This window comes from Paramisgurnus dabryanus, chromosome 2 (genome assembly GCF_030506205.2).
Source record: "Paramisgurnus dabryanus chromosome 2, PD_genome_1.1, whole genome shotgun sequence".
Lineage (NCBI taxonomy): Eukaryota > Metazoa > Chordata > Actinopteri > Cypriniformes > Cobitidae > Paramisgurnus > Paramisgurnus dabryanus.
This window is the reverse complement of record NC_133338.1, coordinates 36,421,362-36,438,626: the sequence shown is the minus strand read 5'-3', so window position 1 is coordinate 36,438,626 and position 17,265 is coordinate 36,421,362. Positions and strand designations below refer to the sequence as shown.

At 36.9% G+C, this 17,265-nt stretch overlaps 1 protein-coding gene across 1 annotated transcript; it reads left to right on the top strand.

Moving 5' to 3' along the window:
• Nucleotides 1-527: 527 nt before the first annotated feature.
• arl8 (ADP-ribosylation factor-like 8) lies at nucleotides 528-15,579 on the top strand. The gene is made up of 6 exons (XM_065289322.2): nucleotides 528-1,057; nucleotides 8,321-8,381; nucleotides 8,462-8,609; nucleotides 11,511-11,594; nucleotides 11,694-11,845; nucleotides 13,440-15,579. Exons 1-6 carry the CDS (start codon nucleotides 1,012-1,014, stop codon nucleotides 13,486-13,488), a joined length of 540 nt encoding a protein of 179 aa, XP_065145394.1. The 5' UTR covers nucleotides 528-1,011; the 3' UTR covers nucleotides 13,489-15,579.
• The last annotated feature ends 1,686 nt before the right edge of the window (nucleotides 15,580-17,265 follow it).

The following is a 17,265-nucleotide window of genomic DNA, read 5'->3' as shown; positions in this document are numbered from 1 at the left end:
TAATAATAAAGAGGGAGTTTGAAGGTCAGATTATGGCAAGCTCCATCTGCTGCAGCAAGCTGGAGCTTGTGGTTTAGGATGGTAATACAGTCTCCTTTATCTATCAGTGCAAAGTGTTTTGGTGAAATTTTCATTTTGAACCAGTTAAAATTATTTGTTTTGTTTTTGATAAAAGTTTTTACTATTTCATGCAGCTTTAAAGCAGTCTATTGAAGTAGGCTTCTCATATGATGTGGTGAGAAATCAGAAAAATCCAATAAAAGAAAAACAATGATTTAGGTATTTATGAAACCTGAAAAAGAAAAATATGATTATTAAATGATATATCTGTTTTCAGCCATTATCTAGTTTTCAGTAACAAATTCAATGGCTAACACCTTAGAAATTGTTTATAAAACTAAACAGAAAAGGTAATGTAAAACACCTCAGGAATTTTTGTAAAACTCATTGGATTGATTATAATAAACATGGGTGTTAGCGTCATGATCCAGGCTCACACATGTAACCCGACACTAATGGGGGATGGTGTGTGCACAACACATGCGAGTGAGCGCTTATTATTTATCCAGCAGCACCACAGACTCGCTGAACTCTGTGTGCCTTAGCAGCATTACTCCCTCGAGCACCTCACGTCACGAGCACATACAGAACTATATACGCGTGTAGCCGAACAAACGTCTGCACTGGAGTTATTTTTTGTTCTCCACGAGGAAAATGTGGACGAGATCGGAGCGGTGTGGGATGTGAAGAGTGTCTGGAGAGAGATGTTGTCTGCATCTGTCGCACACTTGATCTTATCAGCCTGAAAGATCAAGTGCCCGGGTTACCCGTGTTCAAAGACAGTGGACATTCTCACGCTATCATAGGCACGTGCTGAGTAAAGTACGGCAAATGGCACGAGCGGATTTATGAAGAAATAACGGACATCGGTGAATTCACGTACTAACGTTACCGTAGGCCTTTCTGCTAAACTTACACTTGCTGGCCAACATTGCTCACACAGTAGGAGAAATGGGTCTAATTTTCGCCAAATTGTGGAGTTTCTTTTGTAATCAAGGTAAGAGTTAATGTCCTGACTGCTTTCTTGTGAATGTTTATGACTGTTGTCCGCATTTGGCTGAAATCCATCTGAAGTGAGCTAATGCTAGTGTGCACGTTTCAGAACCTCCTCTTCAAACCATCCAAACCACATAACGTTACTGGATTAAACACATGGGGTTTTATACGTTTCAGACTATTATTATTATTGTTATTATATGTTAGTTTCTTGCTGATCTAAACGGAGTCTGCGTCCGTTAACAGTTACCTTCTCCCGGTCACACAGTAGATGATCTATCTAGTAAAGGTTGATGAACAACACTCTGGTTGTGTTTGTTTTTACGCGTCTCCTGTTATGACTAAATTGAGATGTATTTTCCCCCTAAAGTGTTAAAGTGACCTTTTAAGACTCGCATAGTAGATGACTTAAGAGATACAATATGTTTATCAAACCCCGCTCACGTTTACAAAAAGCTGTTGTTAGAGTAACTTACGAGTTTAAGGTAATTGTGTATAGTGTTGGTAATGCGCTGTTTTTTTTTTTATAACAGTTACAGTTTAACTATAATATTAGTATCTACCATACCCCATAGTAAACACAAATGTATCATTATCTCACTAGAGGGACTATAATTTAACAGTGATATTTGTGGTAAAACTATTGTAATACAAACGGTAAACAATCCACAAAAACATAGTTAATATATTTAAAATAAAACTATTATAAATTAACTAAGTGGTTAGATTTAATACATGGTTACTTTAAAATCCACCACAAAGTACTGAACGATTACCATATGTACCATTGTAAGTAATTTTACTTCTAAGATTGGGATGGTAAAACTATACCATGTGTCCCAAAATTGTGGTTATGGTACATAAGCCTAAAAAAAAGTATTTTAAAACTTTTAATACTAGGCATACAACTATTGAGTTTTGTTGTATTTGTATTATTTCTAGCAAGTTTTAAACTCATTTAATTTAACCTTTTAATCTTAAATCTTTAAATTCTTATTTATGTGCATCTTCACTCCTGCTGTGACAGATGTGTCTCGTGTAGTAGGTCCACAGGGAGCAGGGTTTAGATGTCAGCTCTAACTTGACAATAAAGGGAACTGAATTGGATTGAAAATTGCTTTTGTGCGGTGAAGCAGACGCTACGACCACCTGGCAAACCAAAGTGGTTGAGGAAACTGCCTTCCTCTCCCATTGTTTGCCTGCCTCAGTGATCCGTTAACCCTTATGGACATTATTATAGACATTTGCTTGGATGCTGACAACGTTTTTGGATGCTGCCAAATGCTCTCTGTGCCAGAATTTATGTTTTAAACTGCATTACAACCTGAATAATCATGTTATTATTTATAAGGAAAGTTATGCATTGATAAGTGAGCAAAGAACTTAATGGTATTTCCTGTCCAATTAAAAAAATGTAGCCTTTTTAAACTGCTCATAGAGCTGTGCGTCCCATGACAAAACATTCCTAACTTAATCCAGATTGCCGTAATGTTGGACAGATGTTCTCTTAACACTATGATGGAGGGTTTTGATCTTGCGTGCCCTTTAATTTTTTTTATATTTTACATGAACAACTAGCTTTAAGTGAGTTTCCATGAAATATTATCAAGTGATTTCCGTTAATACAAAGATGTACTTGTTTGTTGTTGTTGAAGTATGGTTATCTTGGAGGAAATCGGTGCAAACATATTGGCCAGTCCTCTGGGCTAGATGCCGAGTCTTGCTTACAGGGGAAAGTATGATAGCATTTTGGCTTGCTTGTATAGACCTATAGAAATTATGTCTGTTGGATATGTATCTCATTCTCTTCTGTAATTTCCTGGATTATTGTTTTAAAGAGGACCAGTCAATTCATTATGCTGAGTGAGTGGGACTATCTGTACAAAACGTTCATGCAATCATTCAGAAAAATGGGCCAAACTCACCAAATATTATCCTGGGTAATGGCAAACTTATTTACTTAAAGTAAACAGTACTTTTAAGATGTTAAATAAATATTTAGTGTCCCCAGAGTGTAAAGTTCTAGTTCAAAATACCATATAGATCATTTATTATAGCATGTTAAAAATGCCACTTTGTAGATATGAGCAAAAATGTGCCATTTTGGGGTGTCCTTTTAAATGCAAATGATCTGATCTCTGCACTAAATGGCAGTGCCGTGGTTGAATAGTGCAGATTAAGGGACGGTATTATCCCCTTCTGACATCACAAAGGGAGCCACATTTTAATGACCTATTTGTTCACATGCTTGCAGAGAATGGTTTATCAAAAGTTAACATACGTCAGTTTAACATACCTTTTACATAACTTTAGATCATTAACTGATTCATTCATTAGTTGTGGATGTGTGCATGTATTTTAATACTTTGGCCAGTGGTGTAGTGGTGTTTCCAAACTACACTAACTCTTGAAGTGGATCAAAACCTTTCATAAAAGTTGTCTTCAAACCAATGCCCATTCTTATCTAGTAAGGACAAGTTTATGAACTTTTTTGATCCACTTCCAATGTTTGCATGTATAAATAAATTAAAGCTAGCAACCACACCCCCCTTAAATGTATACAATGGTTAATTAAAACAAAGAGCTGACACTTTAACCACTTGATATTTAAACCTAATTTAGGGCTGTCACTTTTTATTCGATATTCGAATATGCATTCGAACATGACGTGAAATATCCGTATTCGAACTATAAATAAACCATCCGGTTTTTTAAATGCCATGTGTAGCGCATTTTTTACAGTAACACCTCGTAATAGGAAGGAGGCTGAGACGACGGCAACTGTGCGCAAGAGAGGGAATCAAATGGGACTAAAATGAACCTCATGTGCATGTCAAGTTAGAATTATAGTTTGTATATAAAATGACATATTGTTTATTTATAGTGTTAAATATTATAGCAGAATAAAAAGCTTGTGTTAATACGTTCGCATTATGAAATTAGCATGTATGAAGATAATTTCATCATTTTTACAACGCAATGAAGCTTTATATTAAACAACAGCATTTGTCTTGTAAACGGATTTTAAATGATCATGTGCTGACTGTCGCGCGTCACATAGACGACAGAGTCAAGTGAGATCTGATTAACTCATCTATAAGTTTAATTTCATCTCAAGTATCAAAGGGTTTGTGCTCTCTATCATTGAAAACGGGCAAGCAAACAGCACGCGCAGGGTTAATGTACTTGTGAATGACGGCTCACAAACGCGGGGGATAGGCTTTGTATAAGTGTGCTTGTTGTCAATGACAGTTCTGGTCACAAACACGCTCAAGCGCGGGATATATGTGCTTGTCAATGATGGGCATTAAATCCGCGAAATTCCGCGGAGTTTTCTGCCGAAATCTGCGGGCGCGAATTCCGTTTGCGTCTGCCTATATTCACCTTATTCCGCCACGCCCCTTTTCAATTCTTCGCTCTTCCGCATTTTGTCAACCGACTTCCGCTGCTAATATGGCACAGTGCATTCGGGAGCTAGTTTGGTGGTTAAAAGATTGTTCGTAGTTCACTATAACTTTAGCTAAATGACAAATATCGCAACTGCTGTAAATGTTTTGAATTAGGAGCACGGAGAAAACTTGATACGACGCTCGGATAGTCTTATAATGTCCCATCAATCGTCTCGTGGTTAGAAGATATGAAGCAGCCGCGGCAAGTAACCTCTGAGACATATTTTATTACCTCGTCGTGTCAGAAGGAGTTGATGGAGCAGCATTATTAAAGTAATTATGCTTACCAATATTTACACAGTGATTTCTTCTTTTTTAAGCAAATGTGCACCTTAGCCAGTCCAATATCTATTTCGTTTTTATGTGGTAATGTACCATGATAGAATTCATTTGCAAACTTGCCAAAACTTATTCCTTCAAATCAGGAGACTTAAATCCTTTTAAGTGGAATCTACAAAGCTCACATATGGTTTAAGAAATTCCTTACAGATAATATCTGATCACACTGTAAAGGTTTATATAACTGCATGACAGGTAACATCTGATCACATTGTAAAGATTTAATATAACTGCACAATATCTGATCACATTGTAAAGGTTTTATATAAATGCATGACTGGTAACATCTGATCACATTGTAAATGTTTAATATAACTGCACAACATCTGATCACATTGTAAAGGTTTAATATAAATGCACAACATCTGATCACATTGTAAAGGTTTAATATAACTGCATGGTAGGTAATATCTGATCACATTATAAAGGTTTAATATAAATGCACAACAGATCACATTGTAAATGTTTGATATCACTGCATGACATCTGATAACAAACTGTATGAAGGTTTAATGTAACTTTACAACAGGTAAAATCAGGTCAAATTGTAAAGGTTTATAAAAATAACTATGGACTAAGAAACAACTAACTTTTCAGCAAGACCACCCTGCAATGAATTAAGACACAGCTTTATCAGAGTCATCAGGAGCTGATCCCAAGTGTTTATCTGGAAGCTGTATGTGTATGTACTGGTGATGTGCTTAGCGACTGAATGTAATGCATGCAATATCAACCCTGTGTAAAGCTGACAAAGATGGTTGTTTCTCAGCAGAGATATGTACTCTTGTGACAGCTCAACACATGAAGCAGAAGCATTGAAGCAGTTTCTCAGACAGGGTTTACAGGACTAGGCCTTAATTATATTAGGACATTTTAGTTTTTACAAACAAACCACATCTTGTGACAAAACAATGGCACTCAAATATGTTGAGGTATGTCAGTACAAGGTGTTTTTAAATTATTGTAGCTCAAATAAGCATTTTAGCCTGGGACCAGCATAAGCCCTGTCCGGGAAACTGCAAGGTTGTTTTCCCATATCAGATGTAGGTTGCTTCAACGTTGAGTTGTGATTTTAAAGTGTAGTTGTGTTCAGAGACGGATTGATCCTCCCATTGTGTTTCTGCATCACAGTTTAGGAACACGTTGATTGTATATCATCCTCACAGTTGTCCATTGCATCACTAAACATCAATGCATCTGTGAAAATAATATAACCATAAACATTTTTATGTTAGTATTTAAAAGAAACTTGCATCATGAGAATTAATTTATAAATGACATCCATACTTAAACAGAACAGTGTGTGAGAGAGAGATGCATTAAAAAGAGACAGTAACATTATACACACAACCTCTAACTTCAATGTTAAATAATATGTCGTTTAATAGGTCATTATCATCAATATCTGAATGAGAAATTAACTGACCTCCTAGCATCTGAAATCTCTGTAACTTGTATGAATCACGTGAGCTACTGTAAGAATGTAATGTACTATAATATATTGCTGTCTTATCTTAAATATAAAAATACAGGTGGGCAATGAAAATCATTCAAAATAATTGCATTTTATAAACTAACGTTACTGATCTTAAGTTTATTCGTAGAACGGACATCACAAATCTAACGTTAGGCGAAGAGCACATTAAGCTAAGATAGCTTACCTGAAACTGACCACCTTTTCAACACCCGGCGTGGTTTAAAGTTACCGGAACATCGTAGTCGAACCATTACTTGGGATTGGGGTGTTCCTCAGTCGGCTCCCCGTCCATTAAAATTGGTAAGAAACAAACATAAAGGCGCTTGAGTGAGCTTTTTAAGTTAAACGCGTCGCCTTCAGCCACTGCCTCAGCTGCTCATCATATGCAGCCGGAAGTACGTTGACAAAATGAGCGCAATGGCGCCGCCCTTGTTGTCGTGGAAAATAAGGTGAATACTCCTGCTGCTATTTAAGTTGTCACGTTATTGTTTGTAACTGTTCTGAATCATTTTTTTATATATATATAAGTTTGTTATTCATAAGTTGATAACCTGCTGTTTCAAACATTAAGTAAAAAGTAATCCAGACAACCCTGTGTATGACTGTCACTGTTAATAATTTTGTGATTGAATCTCCATTACGGTGGGTTTTTGATGCGCGTGGGGGGCGGCGCCTAGATATTCGAATATATTCGGATACATTGCATGATATTCGAAATCCGTTCGAATTAGATTTTTCTCAAAAGTGACAGCCCTATGCTCTATTGCTCTTAATGTTGGTTAAAGCTTAGTGGCACTAGTGGACTCCCATGAGAGCCAGGCTAAATATGTCTTTGGGTTTCTTATACCATCATTATCTTCATGAATTGTGGGTGGTGTTAACTGTAGCCATGTCTCTCTTTATGGCTTAAATTTGCCTTTTGGCAGTTCGACTGGATTCATACAGAAGCAACACTGGGTTCAGTAATTCTAGAGGAAGCAATATTTGTGCAATATACTGTGTCTTTGTGGAGCTGTCAGATATATCAAGAGCTGTATAGTCCAGCTTCCTTCCTGTAGCTCACATCTGAGTTCAAAGGTGACACTTTTCCACATTGAGCTCTGATGAAGGCTGGACCACTGGTTCAACTACTCATACTGTCCTCAGTTATGCAAGTGTGTCTCTCATGTGACAAGTGATGTGTGTTTGTGTGTGTGTTTGTATTAGATTGTGAACACACAACTAATCAATGCGTGCGTTTACATGGACAGAATAAGCGGATAACTATCCAGAATCTGCTTATAGAAACCAGTTTTTATGCGTTTACAATTACATGCAAATCAATAAACCGGCTATGCAGAAAACTTTGTCTGGTTTCCCACAGGCAGTGACGTCACCACCTATAGTATATAATAGTCGTTTAAAAAGCTGATGGGAAATCTCTCTTAAGCTATACTATTGTATCTCTTCTCATTAATGTAACATTTAATTTTCGCAGTTTCTCTGACAACTTTTTGAGTCCAGCAGAGACTTTAATGCGTTATTTTGCGCTTTCTTCCACATGTGACGTTTAACATGCTTAGATATGCGCACATGAACAAAACGACGAGAAAGCCGATTAAGGTATTTGCATGCCACGCAAAATCAAGGAAATGAGCAAAAAACTACCTGTGCCAATTGTTTTTTTCTTATGCTGTTTATGACCCCACACATTATCGGTTTATCAAGCATAATCGGGCGTAAGACTGTGCATGTAAACGCACTCAATGTAGTGGATAATCATATCATTATACTGCAAGCACAAAATTGTGTATTGATTAGGCACAAGATTAAATTATCATTATAAAATCTATTTTTAAATTTTAATCTGTGGTGTCGCCTTATATTTCTGTCTGTATATTCAATAGGGATTAAATGCATGTATTAATGTTAACAGATCACTTCAGTTTGTATAATGTTGAAGTTTGATCATTTTGTTTTTGAATGGTTGCTTTTCTCATTCATATTTTTGTTCTTGTAGAACACAAGGTGATTATTGTGGGACTGGACAATGCTGGGAAGACAACTATACTATATCAATTGTGAGTAATGATGTTTGTTACATTGGAAAAGGCATAACATCACAACAGTTTCATGTGATCAGAACCTGTTGTTTTGGCAGTTTAATGAATGAGGTGGTGCACACGTCTCCTACAATTGGCAGCAATGTTGAGGAAATAGTGGTTAAGAAAACACACTTCCTGATGTGGGATATTGGTGGTCAGGAAAGTCTCCGGTCTTCATGGAACACGTACTACTCCAATACAGAGGTAATGTGCTTCAAAAAAGAATCGTCACTGTTTGAGGCTGAACCTGGTAATCCATCACTGCAATTTTGCCATTAAAGGACAAGTTCGGTATTTTAGACATAAAGCCCTGTTTTCAGATTGTTTATGGTGAAATAGAATGGTTTTGACTGAAATTTCGACATTTGCGGCTGCCCTGAGAATTTTTGCGTGTTTGTGTTTCATCTCATACCTCTACAATGGGTTTAATGGTGCACTTGAACAATCCTTCCTAAAATGCATTAAACTTTCGTTTACAAAGACGTGAAACTCACAGAGTGGTCAGTCGGTGAGTTTCATGTCTTTGTAAACGAAAGTTTAATGCATTTTAGGAAGGATTGTTCCAGTGCACCATTAAACCCATTGTAGAGGTCTGAGCTGAAACACAAACACGCGAAAATTCTCAGGGCAGCCGCAAATGTCGAAATTTTAGTCAAAACCATTCTATTTCACCATAAACAATCTGAAAACAGGGCTTTAAGTCTAAAATACCGAACTTGTCCTTTAACCCTTTAACTGCCAGCTCAACCAAACGGTTGAGCACATTTTGAGTCCCTATATTTTATTGAGAGGAGTACCTAACTTAACTCAAGCTGATTGAGCCATCTCTACTATTTGTGTAAGATATGTTTTGCCAAAAAAATCCACTAGATATCAATGTATCAATCAACAGCACTTGTCACAACACATCTTGTTATGTGGATTTTAGAAATTAAAAAATCACTTCTGTTATATGAACTGTTCTTGTTGAAATTTTGCAAGGAAACCATATTTTTTTGACATATTACACTGTAAGAGCCCTAACTTTACAAAATTATGTTACTTGGTGCCATGAAAAAACTTTCATGTGTTTTGAATAATTTTTCAAAAACATGCTCAACCAAACGGTTGATTTGTCACTTAATGGTAAAAGTAGAAAAGCTAGGGTAATGTTTTCAGATCATCCAATTCTGCAGTCAGAGTGTACTATTTGCTATGAAATATAAATTTCTGATCATTCACAGCTATGAATATGACACAGCTATTGTTATTTCTTATTTAATATATTGAGATCATTTCTTAAGTATGTATTTTTGCCACTTCTGGATATTTTTTTGAAATAACTATAATGAATTCATATAATTAATGTATGGAAATCATAATTACTCATTAATTAATCAATAATTACTTCTTAAATTATGTTTTAAATTGTTTGAAGGATTGTCTGCAATGTTGGCTTACTCTACACAGCATTGCTGGTTTACAAATAAATGTTAAAGGGGCCATGTCACAAGACTTTTTTAAGATGTCAAATAAATTTTTGGTGTCCCCAGAGCACATATGTGATGTTTTAGCTCAAAATATCATATAAATAATTTATTATAGCATGTTAAAATTGCCACTTTGCAGGTGTGAGCAAAAATGTGCAGTTTTGGGTGTGTCCTTTAAAATGCAAATGAGCGGATGAAGTGCAAACACCGATCACAATGATGGTGGTTTGTTGAAATTGAAACTTAGTTGTGCTGTGAATTATTTTCTCTGTCTCTCCCTCTCTTGATTAAAACACTGGAAATGGCAGTGCTGTGGTTGGAAAGTGCAAATTAAGGGGTGGTATTATTATAATAAGGGCTCCTTCTGACATCACAAGGGGAGCCACATTTCAATTACCTGTTTTTTCACATGCTTACAGAGAATGGTTTACCAAAACTAAGTTACTGGGTTGATCTTTCTCACATTTGCTAGGTTGATAGAAGCACTGGGGACCCAATCATAGCACTTAAACATGGAAAATCTCAGATTTTCATGCCGTGACCCCTTTAATTTATCTAAAAAAAGACAAAAAAAATTATTTTGCACTACCAAACTTGACAGTGTGTTTCTTAAATCATAAAATACTAATATGCCATTGTATTACTATCTTTGGCCTTCTTTTATTTTAGGTTTTAAATGCAGAATATCCTTATTTTTGTTAATTTTGGTCATTTTTATTGCAAAAAACATGAAAACATGTCATGTCCTGCGTTAAAATAAAAACCTGAAATATTTTAATATGTTATACTTCAATAAATAAAGAAGATTTAATATACAAAACCATTTTATTTGGATTATGTTTGTAAAAAATTAGTATTATAGTTCATATTTTCTAATTTCCATAGAATGTGTTTGAGTTCCTTTAAGTGACATATCAACCGTTTGGTAGAGGCCGATTTTTAAAAAATTATGGGATGTGTTGAAAAAAAATACATTGATTGTGTTAAGTGGTGACATAAGGAGATAAGAAATGCAAACAAAAAATTTTTCAAATGCCTTTTTCTTGGTGTGGCAGTTAAAGGGTTAAATGCCCATAAATACATAAAGTTGGTCACAATTGTCTATATGCATACAGACAGTGGGGGAATTACCTCTTCCTCTGGAACTTCCTCTATAGTTTGACTTTGAAGATTATTTTAGTACCAGACTACCGGTTAACACGTACACAAGTAATATTAACTGTAGATACTGTAGCATAGTGCGGAACAGCTGTGTGTTCACTCTGCTGTGAACAATGATTTAGACAACAGTTGTGCGCAGGGGTAATTCCACTGGACCCTAGCAGCTGGTGTCTGATCCACAGTTCAAAGTTCATGGTTAGACAAAGAGGCTCACTTGAATGGCAGGACCCCTGCCTTTCATTCACAAAGTGTGCGTATGAGATTTGTGATGGGGCCCTGTTGGAGAGCTCCATTCAGGAGCGGAGCGATCTGCTCAGCAGGATTCATCTCAGCGACTACAGATACACGATTTATACCAAGGATATGCACATCATACAATAAGCAACAACTCAGTGGGCTTTTCAAACAATGCAAGTGCAATAGTATGCTATCTCACATCTGCTGACAATGCTTTGTGTGTGTGTTTCTCTGATAGTTCATCATACTGGTTGTGGACAGTACTGACAGAGAAAGACTGGCCATTTCTAAAGAAGAGTTATATAGAATGCTTGCTCATGAGGTAATGTTCATTTACACAACTTTCACACACAGCATTAGTAATTCTGTAAAGCCTTTTCACTTTAGAGCCTGTATTTTAGCTGTTTTGGTTTTCTTTCAGGACCTGCGCAAAGCTGCGGTCCTGATCTTTGCCAATAAGCAAGACATGAAGGGTTGCATGTCCGCAGCAGAGATTTCTAAATACCTGACCCTCAGCTCTATCAAGGATCATCCATGGCACATTCAGTCCTGCTGTGCGCTCACTGGAGAGGGGTAAGATCTGCAGTAGAGACAATAGGATTAACCCTGAATATTCGGTAGTTGTGCCTCGCTAAGTTTCCTAGGGGTGCATTCCACTCCACTTTTAGACACTCGCACACCTCCCTTGGGGGAATCCCCCATCGCCATGTTGTGTTTTACTTTTTTAAAGTTTATATGAAGAGACCCTAGTTCCCTCGATTTTGACCAAGCGAGCCAGTCTGCTTCCCATGTATGCTTCAGACTGTTATGTAGACCACAATGCACATTGATTGTGATATCAAGGTGCTCATGGAGCAGTTTACAAATTGATCTTGTGATACTTTTATGTCACCAACTGATCGGTCTGCGCAGTACAGCATGAAATCAAACACACTTGCACACCTTCCCTGCCATTTTTTATGATTTTCACAAAAGTTTAATGCCTAAAGTTTAATCCTACATGTATTTGTTCTCTTTTTGTCACCACCCAAATATGGTTAAGTTTTTCAAAAATACAAAATTTTGTGCAAAAAGCTGAGATAATTGCATTTTTGTGAAAGACTTTTGATAGACCTCAGATTCAGAGCGATCCTCAAAACATACAGAGTTTGAACTGTTTGCCCTAAGGCAGTGCTTCCCAATCCTGATCCTTGAGCACCCCCTCCCAGAAAGTTTTAAATGTCTCCTTATTTAAAACACCTGATTCAAATTATCAGCCTCCTTCCAAAATGTTAAACGCATCTCCCCAACAAGCTGATGAGTTAAATCAGGCATGTTAAATAAGGAGAAATCTAAAACTTCTTGGCCAATGCCCAAAGGGAATACTTCCGGGTTTTATAGGTTGGGTAAGAGCACCACCTGGTGGATAATAGCAGAAATACGGATTGCCGGATAAACCCATCATTGGCATGGAGGCGTTTTCTTTTAAAGTTAACTTTTCCCAAATGATCAAGGGGTTAGTGTGTTCCATTTAAACCCTTTTAAGTCTTTCACCAGTAGTGGACACGCGTGCAAGTATGCGAGGGAAGGAAATTTGGAGTGAAACGCAGCTCCGATTACATTAGAGAGCCATTTCTTCATCTTGATTGGTTGATCAGGGACCAAATCAGTGACAAAACATTATGAATATTATAAAATAATACATTTTTATTAGTTTAAGGCATTCTAGTGATGTCCATTCCTGTGGACCCATGGTCTTAAAGGATCTATCACATCACATGAATGATGGCAAGACGCTGTAATCCAAACAGAGAGAAAATAATGGATATATTACATTTGGCAGTATGAAACAGTATCCATTAAGACTGGTTCAAGTTTAGTTTTGCAGTTCCGTATTTTATCAGTGTGTGTTTCTTGAACATATAACCCTTGGTGTGTCTACTGCCTTGGTTTACTGGTTAAGCAACAGAATGCTTAAAATATTTTAATGTTAAGTGTTTCCCTTAAATTAGGTCATGGGTTTGACTTCCAGGGAACACACATGTTGATAAAATGCACTGGAAGTCCCTTTGGATAAAAGGTCCTGCCAAATGCATGAATGTAAATCTTTTTTCGTGGAAAAATGATGGTGAAATAAAGAAAACACTGTTTGGGACAACAAACAATCATTTGTTTTTTGCTGTTTCAGGCTGTGTCAGGGTTTAGAATGGATGACCTCAAGAGCTGGACTCAGATAGCCACCAATTCTCATTATTGGATTGATGGACAACAATCACAGGCTCATCCCATTGGCTGCTTATATTTTTATTTTTAACCTCTTGATCAAAAATGATGATTTTTGGCTGGACTCTGGACACCTACCTCAGCTGGGATTTATCAGTGAACTGAACCTTCTTCAAAAAAAACTTGTGGATCAATATGTCAGGAGCATCTGGATTGCCTAATGGGTGGATAAGACAAGAGAAGGAATTCCAAAGTCTGAAGTATTTTTTGCTTAAAGAGAGACACTGCTGGATGTTATATGATGTATGGGAAAATTGTGTGTGTTTTTAACACGCTGGCTGTGGGTTGGAGATTCACTGGATGGTTAAATTAAGTTAATCATGTTTTATGTTGTCCTTTATACTCTACTGGGAAGAAATAATTTTAAATGGTTATGTTCTCTTTTGGTTGGTTGTTTTCATGTGGCTTTTTCAGATGAGGAGCACTTTGGGTCATTTGTTGCCATTGGTCAATTGGTGCCCACCATCACCACTACATATCATGAAGACAACACATATCAGATCGTTTAGTACATATTACCTCAGTCATTTGGTACACAAGAGGGTGCTCTTGATATTTGAGACGTGTCCATTACAGCTTAAAATGTCATTTATGATGCAATTTAAAGATGGACGCCTGTCAGTGTAAGATGTGTTTCAGGTATTTGCGTTTATTGCTGTAAGATAAGGCAGTGTGGCTTTTTGTCTTTTATGCATATTCAGTATTTTAAATTTTTGATAAAATGGCACATGCTAGAATGCAGCATTTGGGAGGACTTAATGTACATGCTGTTACAAATGTCTGTGTGCAAGCTTTGATAATGTCCAACCAACACTGCTACACTGCAGATTAAGACAGAGCCCAACACTGCAGATGAACTAGCATGTTTTTGTCTGTAGGGCCATTCAGTTACCATGAGGAAATAATGATTAAGAGAAGCTTATTGATAAAGCTTCCAGTATTTAAATTTTTGTTTAAACAATTGTCATTTTTACCCAATCCCTTGGTGCAAGTAATTCACAACAATTAAATCTAGTGTGATGTCTTTATAGGTCAAAAAGCTGTAACAGTTGTGTGTGCTTCTGAGAAAGTCAGTTACTATACAAATTCATGCAATTTGGTCAGACATTTTACTCCTTGATTTTGTATTATTGATGTATCCAGGTTGCATAACACAATGTGAATGAATAGTGATTTTGCCAAAATGTTTCTTCAATCTGAAACTTGTCCTGTGTACAATGATTTTTCTATTTTCAATGCACTGTGCTTGGTATAGGGAAATTTTTACAAGACCTGGATACAGCGACTACAAATTGGTGCTCTCCCTACCAGCAGTCGGATCTGTTGGCATAGTTGTTATTGGCTGCTGATATAGGAAATCAATCAATCAAATAGCTTGCTTTTGCTTCCTTTCCTGTTTGTTAGGGTTTTCTGTTGTGAGGCCACTCTTAAACTCTTTTTATCATAATTACAATTTCTTACAGTGGCTTCTCAGACTGGAAAAGGGAATTAGAGGAAACCGCAATGAAATTAATTTTGGCTTTTTGACCATTAGCATGAAAGAGTTTGTTTGGCCAGATGTATGTAAACTGCTCTCAGACCATCTTTGCTTTGTTAGTGCACAACATGGCAAACCTGCGGCCGGTTGAATAAACTTCTATTTTTTTCTTCAAGACATAATTGTTTTAGGTATGTCACATATAAATGTATATTGGTCCAATTTCAAACAACAAGACTAGTGTTCTTAAGTCAGACTAGTTCTTAAGACACAATTTTGCAATGTTTATGCAACCGGTCACTGATATCAGTTAATTTTTTCTGTACCATGTTAAATGGAGGTACATCGACAAAACTATTTGAAAGTTAAAATATGGCTTACCCAGTACAATGGGAGTGACAAGTTGTTGCAAATGCTTTAGAGAAATGCAATATTTTGTTTCTTTACTGAAGGTCAATACATTCAATTTTTAAGATGTGCCATTTTTTGAATGAGCAGGTGACATCTGTAGCATCTTACCTAATTCTTATAATTTTATAATAAAAGCTTTTATTTTGAAACCTGAAAAGTTTTATTGTTGCATTATTTTATTTAGTGCATGGGTGTTGTTTATTATGAGCATGTAGGTTAGATCAAGGTAAATGTAAAATATGTTAGCAAGATGCTAATAATGCACATCTGATAGTTTAAATATTAAATTGCTATATTGCATTTTTCAACATGTTTTTGTAGTTAGTTCATTTTTATTTAACATCACATTTTTTGTTGTTTTGACCATAATCCTTAATTCTGTGTAACTGGAACCTGTTGTACACAAACATGGACAAATAAAAAAAAAAATATTTATTACATTATTATATTTATTGGTTCTTCCTAAACCCAAAAACAGCTGGTAGAAATCTGAAAAAAGACAAACCAAAACTCGGGTCTTAGGAGGTTAATGATTACTATTTTCATATTGTCATCGTGATAAAGTTACATTTCATTTTGTCTAGGCAGTTTCACCTTTTGAAAGCAGCTTTTCGCACTTATGGTGTGTTCCAGACAACTCGGAAATCGGATATTTCCCACCTCAAACCTGGAGTAAACGTCAGCAAACGAAGGAAGTCGGAAATCTGACCTCGGCGAGACTCGTCAGTTGACATAGACAAGATGGAGGCAACTCTTTGAACCGTTAAGCCGAAAGTATACTCGGGACGTCCGCGTATGCATGACGTCATTTTCGTCATCAGGAGGGTGCGCGGACGGCCGCGCGGACCGTCCGCGTGCAGCCCAAAATTTGAGACCGCGCGGACAGTGCGCGTACAGTCCGCGTACGACAGCGCATGCGCGTGAAAATATTTAGACAGGACACTCCACTATAAACAGTTATACAAAGGAAATAGACAGCATTTGCACACACACTATCGTTTTTCTTCTTTAACTTTTACTTCTTCCAAGAACAGAAAGCTGTGGAGCATGTTTGTTTGATTCCTGTTCTTTGTTGTCTTGTTGTTTGTTCTAAACTGTGTTTGCAATGGTGGATCAGTTACTTTTCTTCACCTATCCTAATGTTTTAATGTACTCTAAATGTCACCAAATCAGTGCTGCCCTGACAGCCTGTTAGACTAATAATTTGAATAAGAAATCATTAGTATTGCGTATAGTGTCGAACGCGGCCATCCGCGTGTAGCCGCGGGGACTATACCCGGAAAGCTGCGCGGACGCGTGCGCGCGCGAGCCGGACGCGGACGCGGAAAAAAAGTATACCCGGCCCTTTACCTGAAACAACTTGAAACATATCTACAGTAACAGTACTTTGAATGGCGGGTTGCAAGGTAGGCAGAAGTAAGACTGATAAAGTCTAAAGTATTTATACATTAAATTGGACTCGATAACTGCTGCCCAAATAAAATAATTAATGAAACAAGTTAGACCCCAAAAACGTACTCATTTATACAGTAAGAAAAACGACTGAGATATGCTAAGCTGAGATGAAATAATCATTTTAGCCTCCGTCAAAAATGAGATGATCACATTAACCAAATGCACTCACATTCGCTTAAAATTCTCATAATCGGGGCCTCAGGGGTTGTGGCTAGAAGCGATACAGTTACGGCCAAAATCCCGTTAAATCTCGCCAGATGAGCTGTAATGCTACCCCCAAACCCTAAACCAACATTTCGCGAGATTTGGCCGTAGCTGTATCCCCTGCAGTCAGAAACGGCCTCATGCCTTTCAGAATCAAGAGTCCGATAAAAAAATGCTTATTTAC

Excerpts from the sequence above, each read along its gene's own strand:
- arl8 (XM_065289322.2), top strand. The coding sequence starts at position 1,012 with ATGGGTCTAATTTTCGCCAAATTGTGGAGTTTCTTTTGTAATCAAG. Across the intron at positions 8,382-8,461 it reads ACAACTATACTATATCAATT|TTTAATGAATGAGGTGGTGC; the intron begins GTGAGTAATGAT and ends TTGTTTTGGCAG. Across the intron at positions 11,595-11,693 it reads ATAGAATGCTTGCTCATGAG|GACCTGCGCAAAGCTGCGGT; the intron begins GTAATGTTCATT and ends GTTTTCTTTCAG.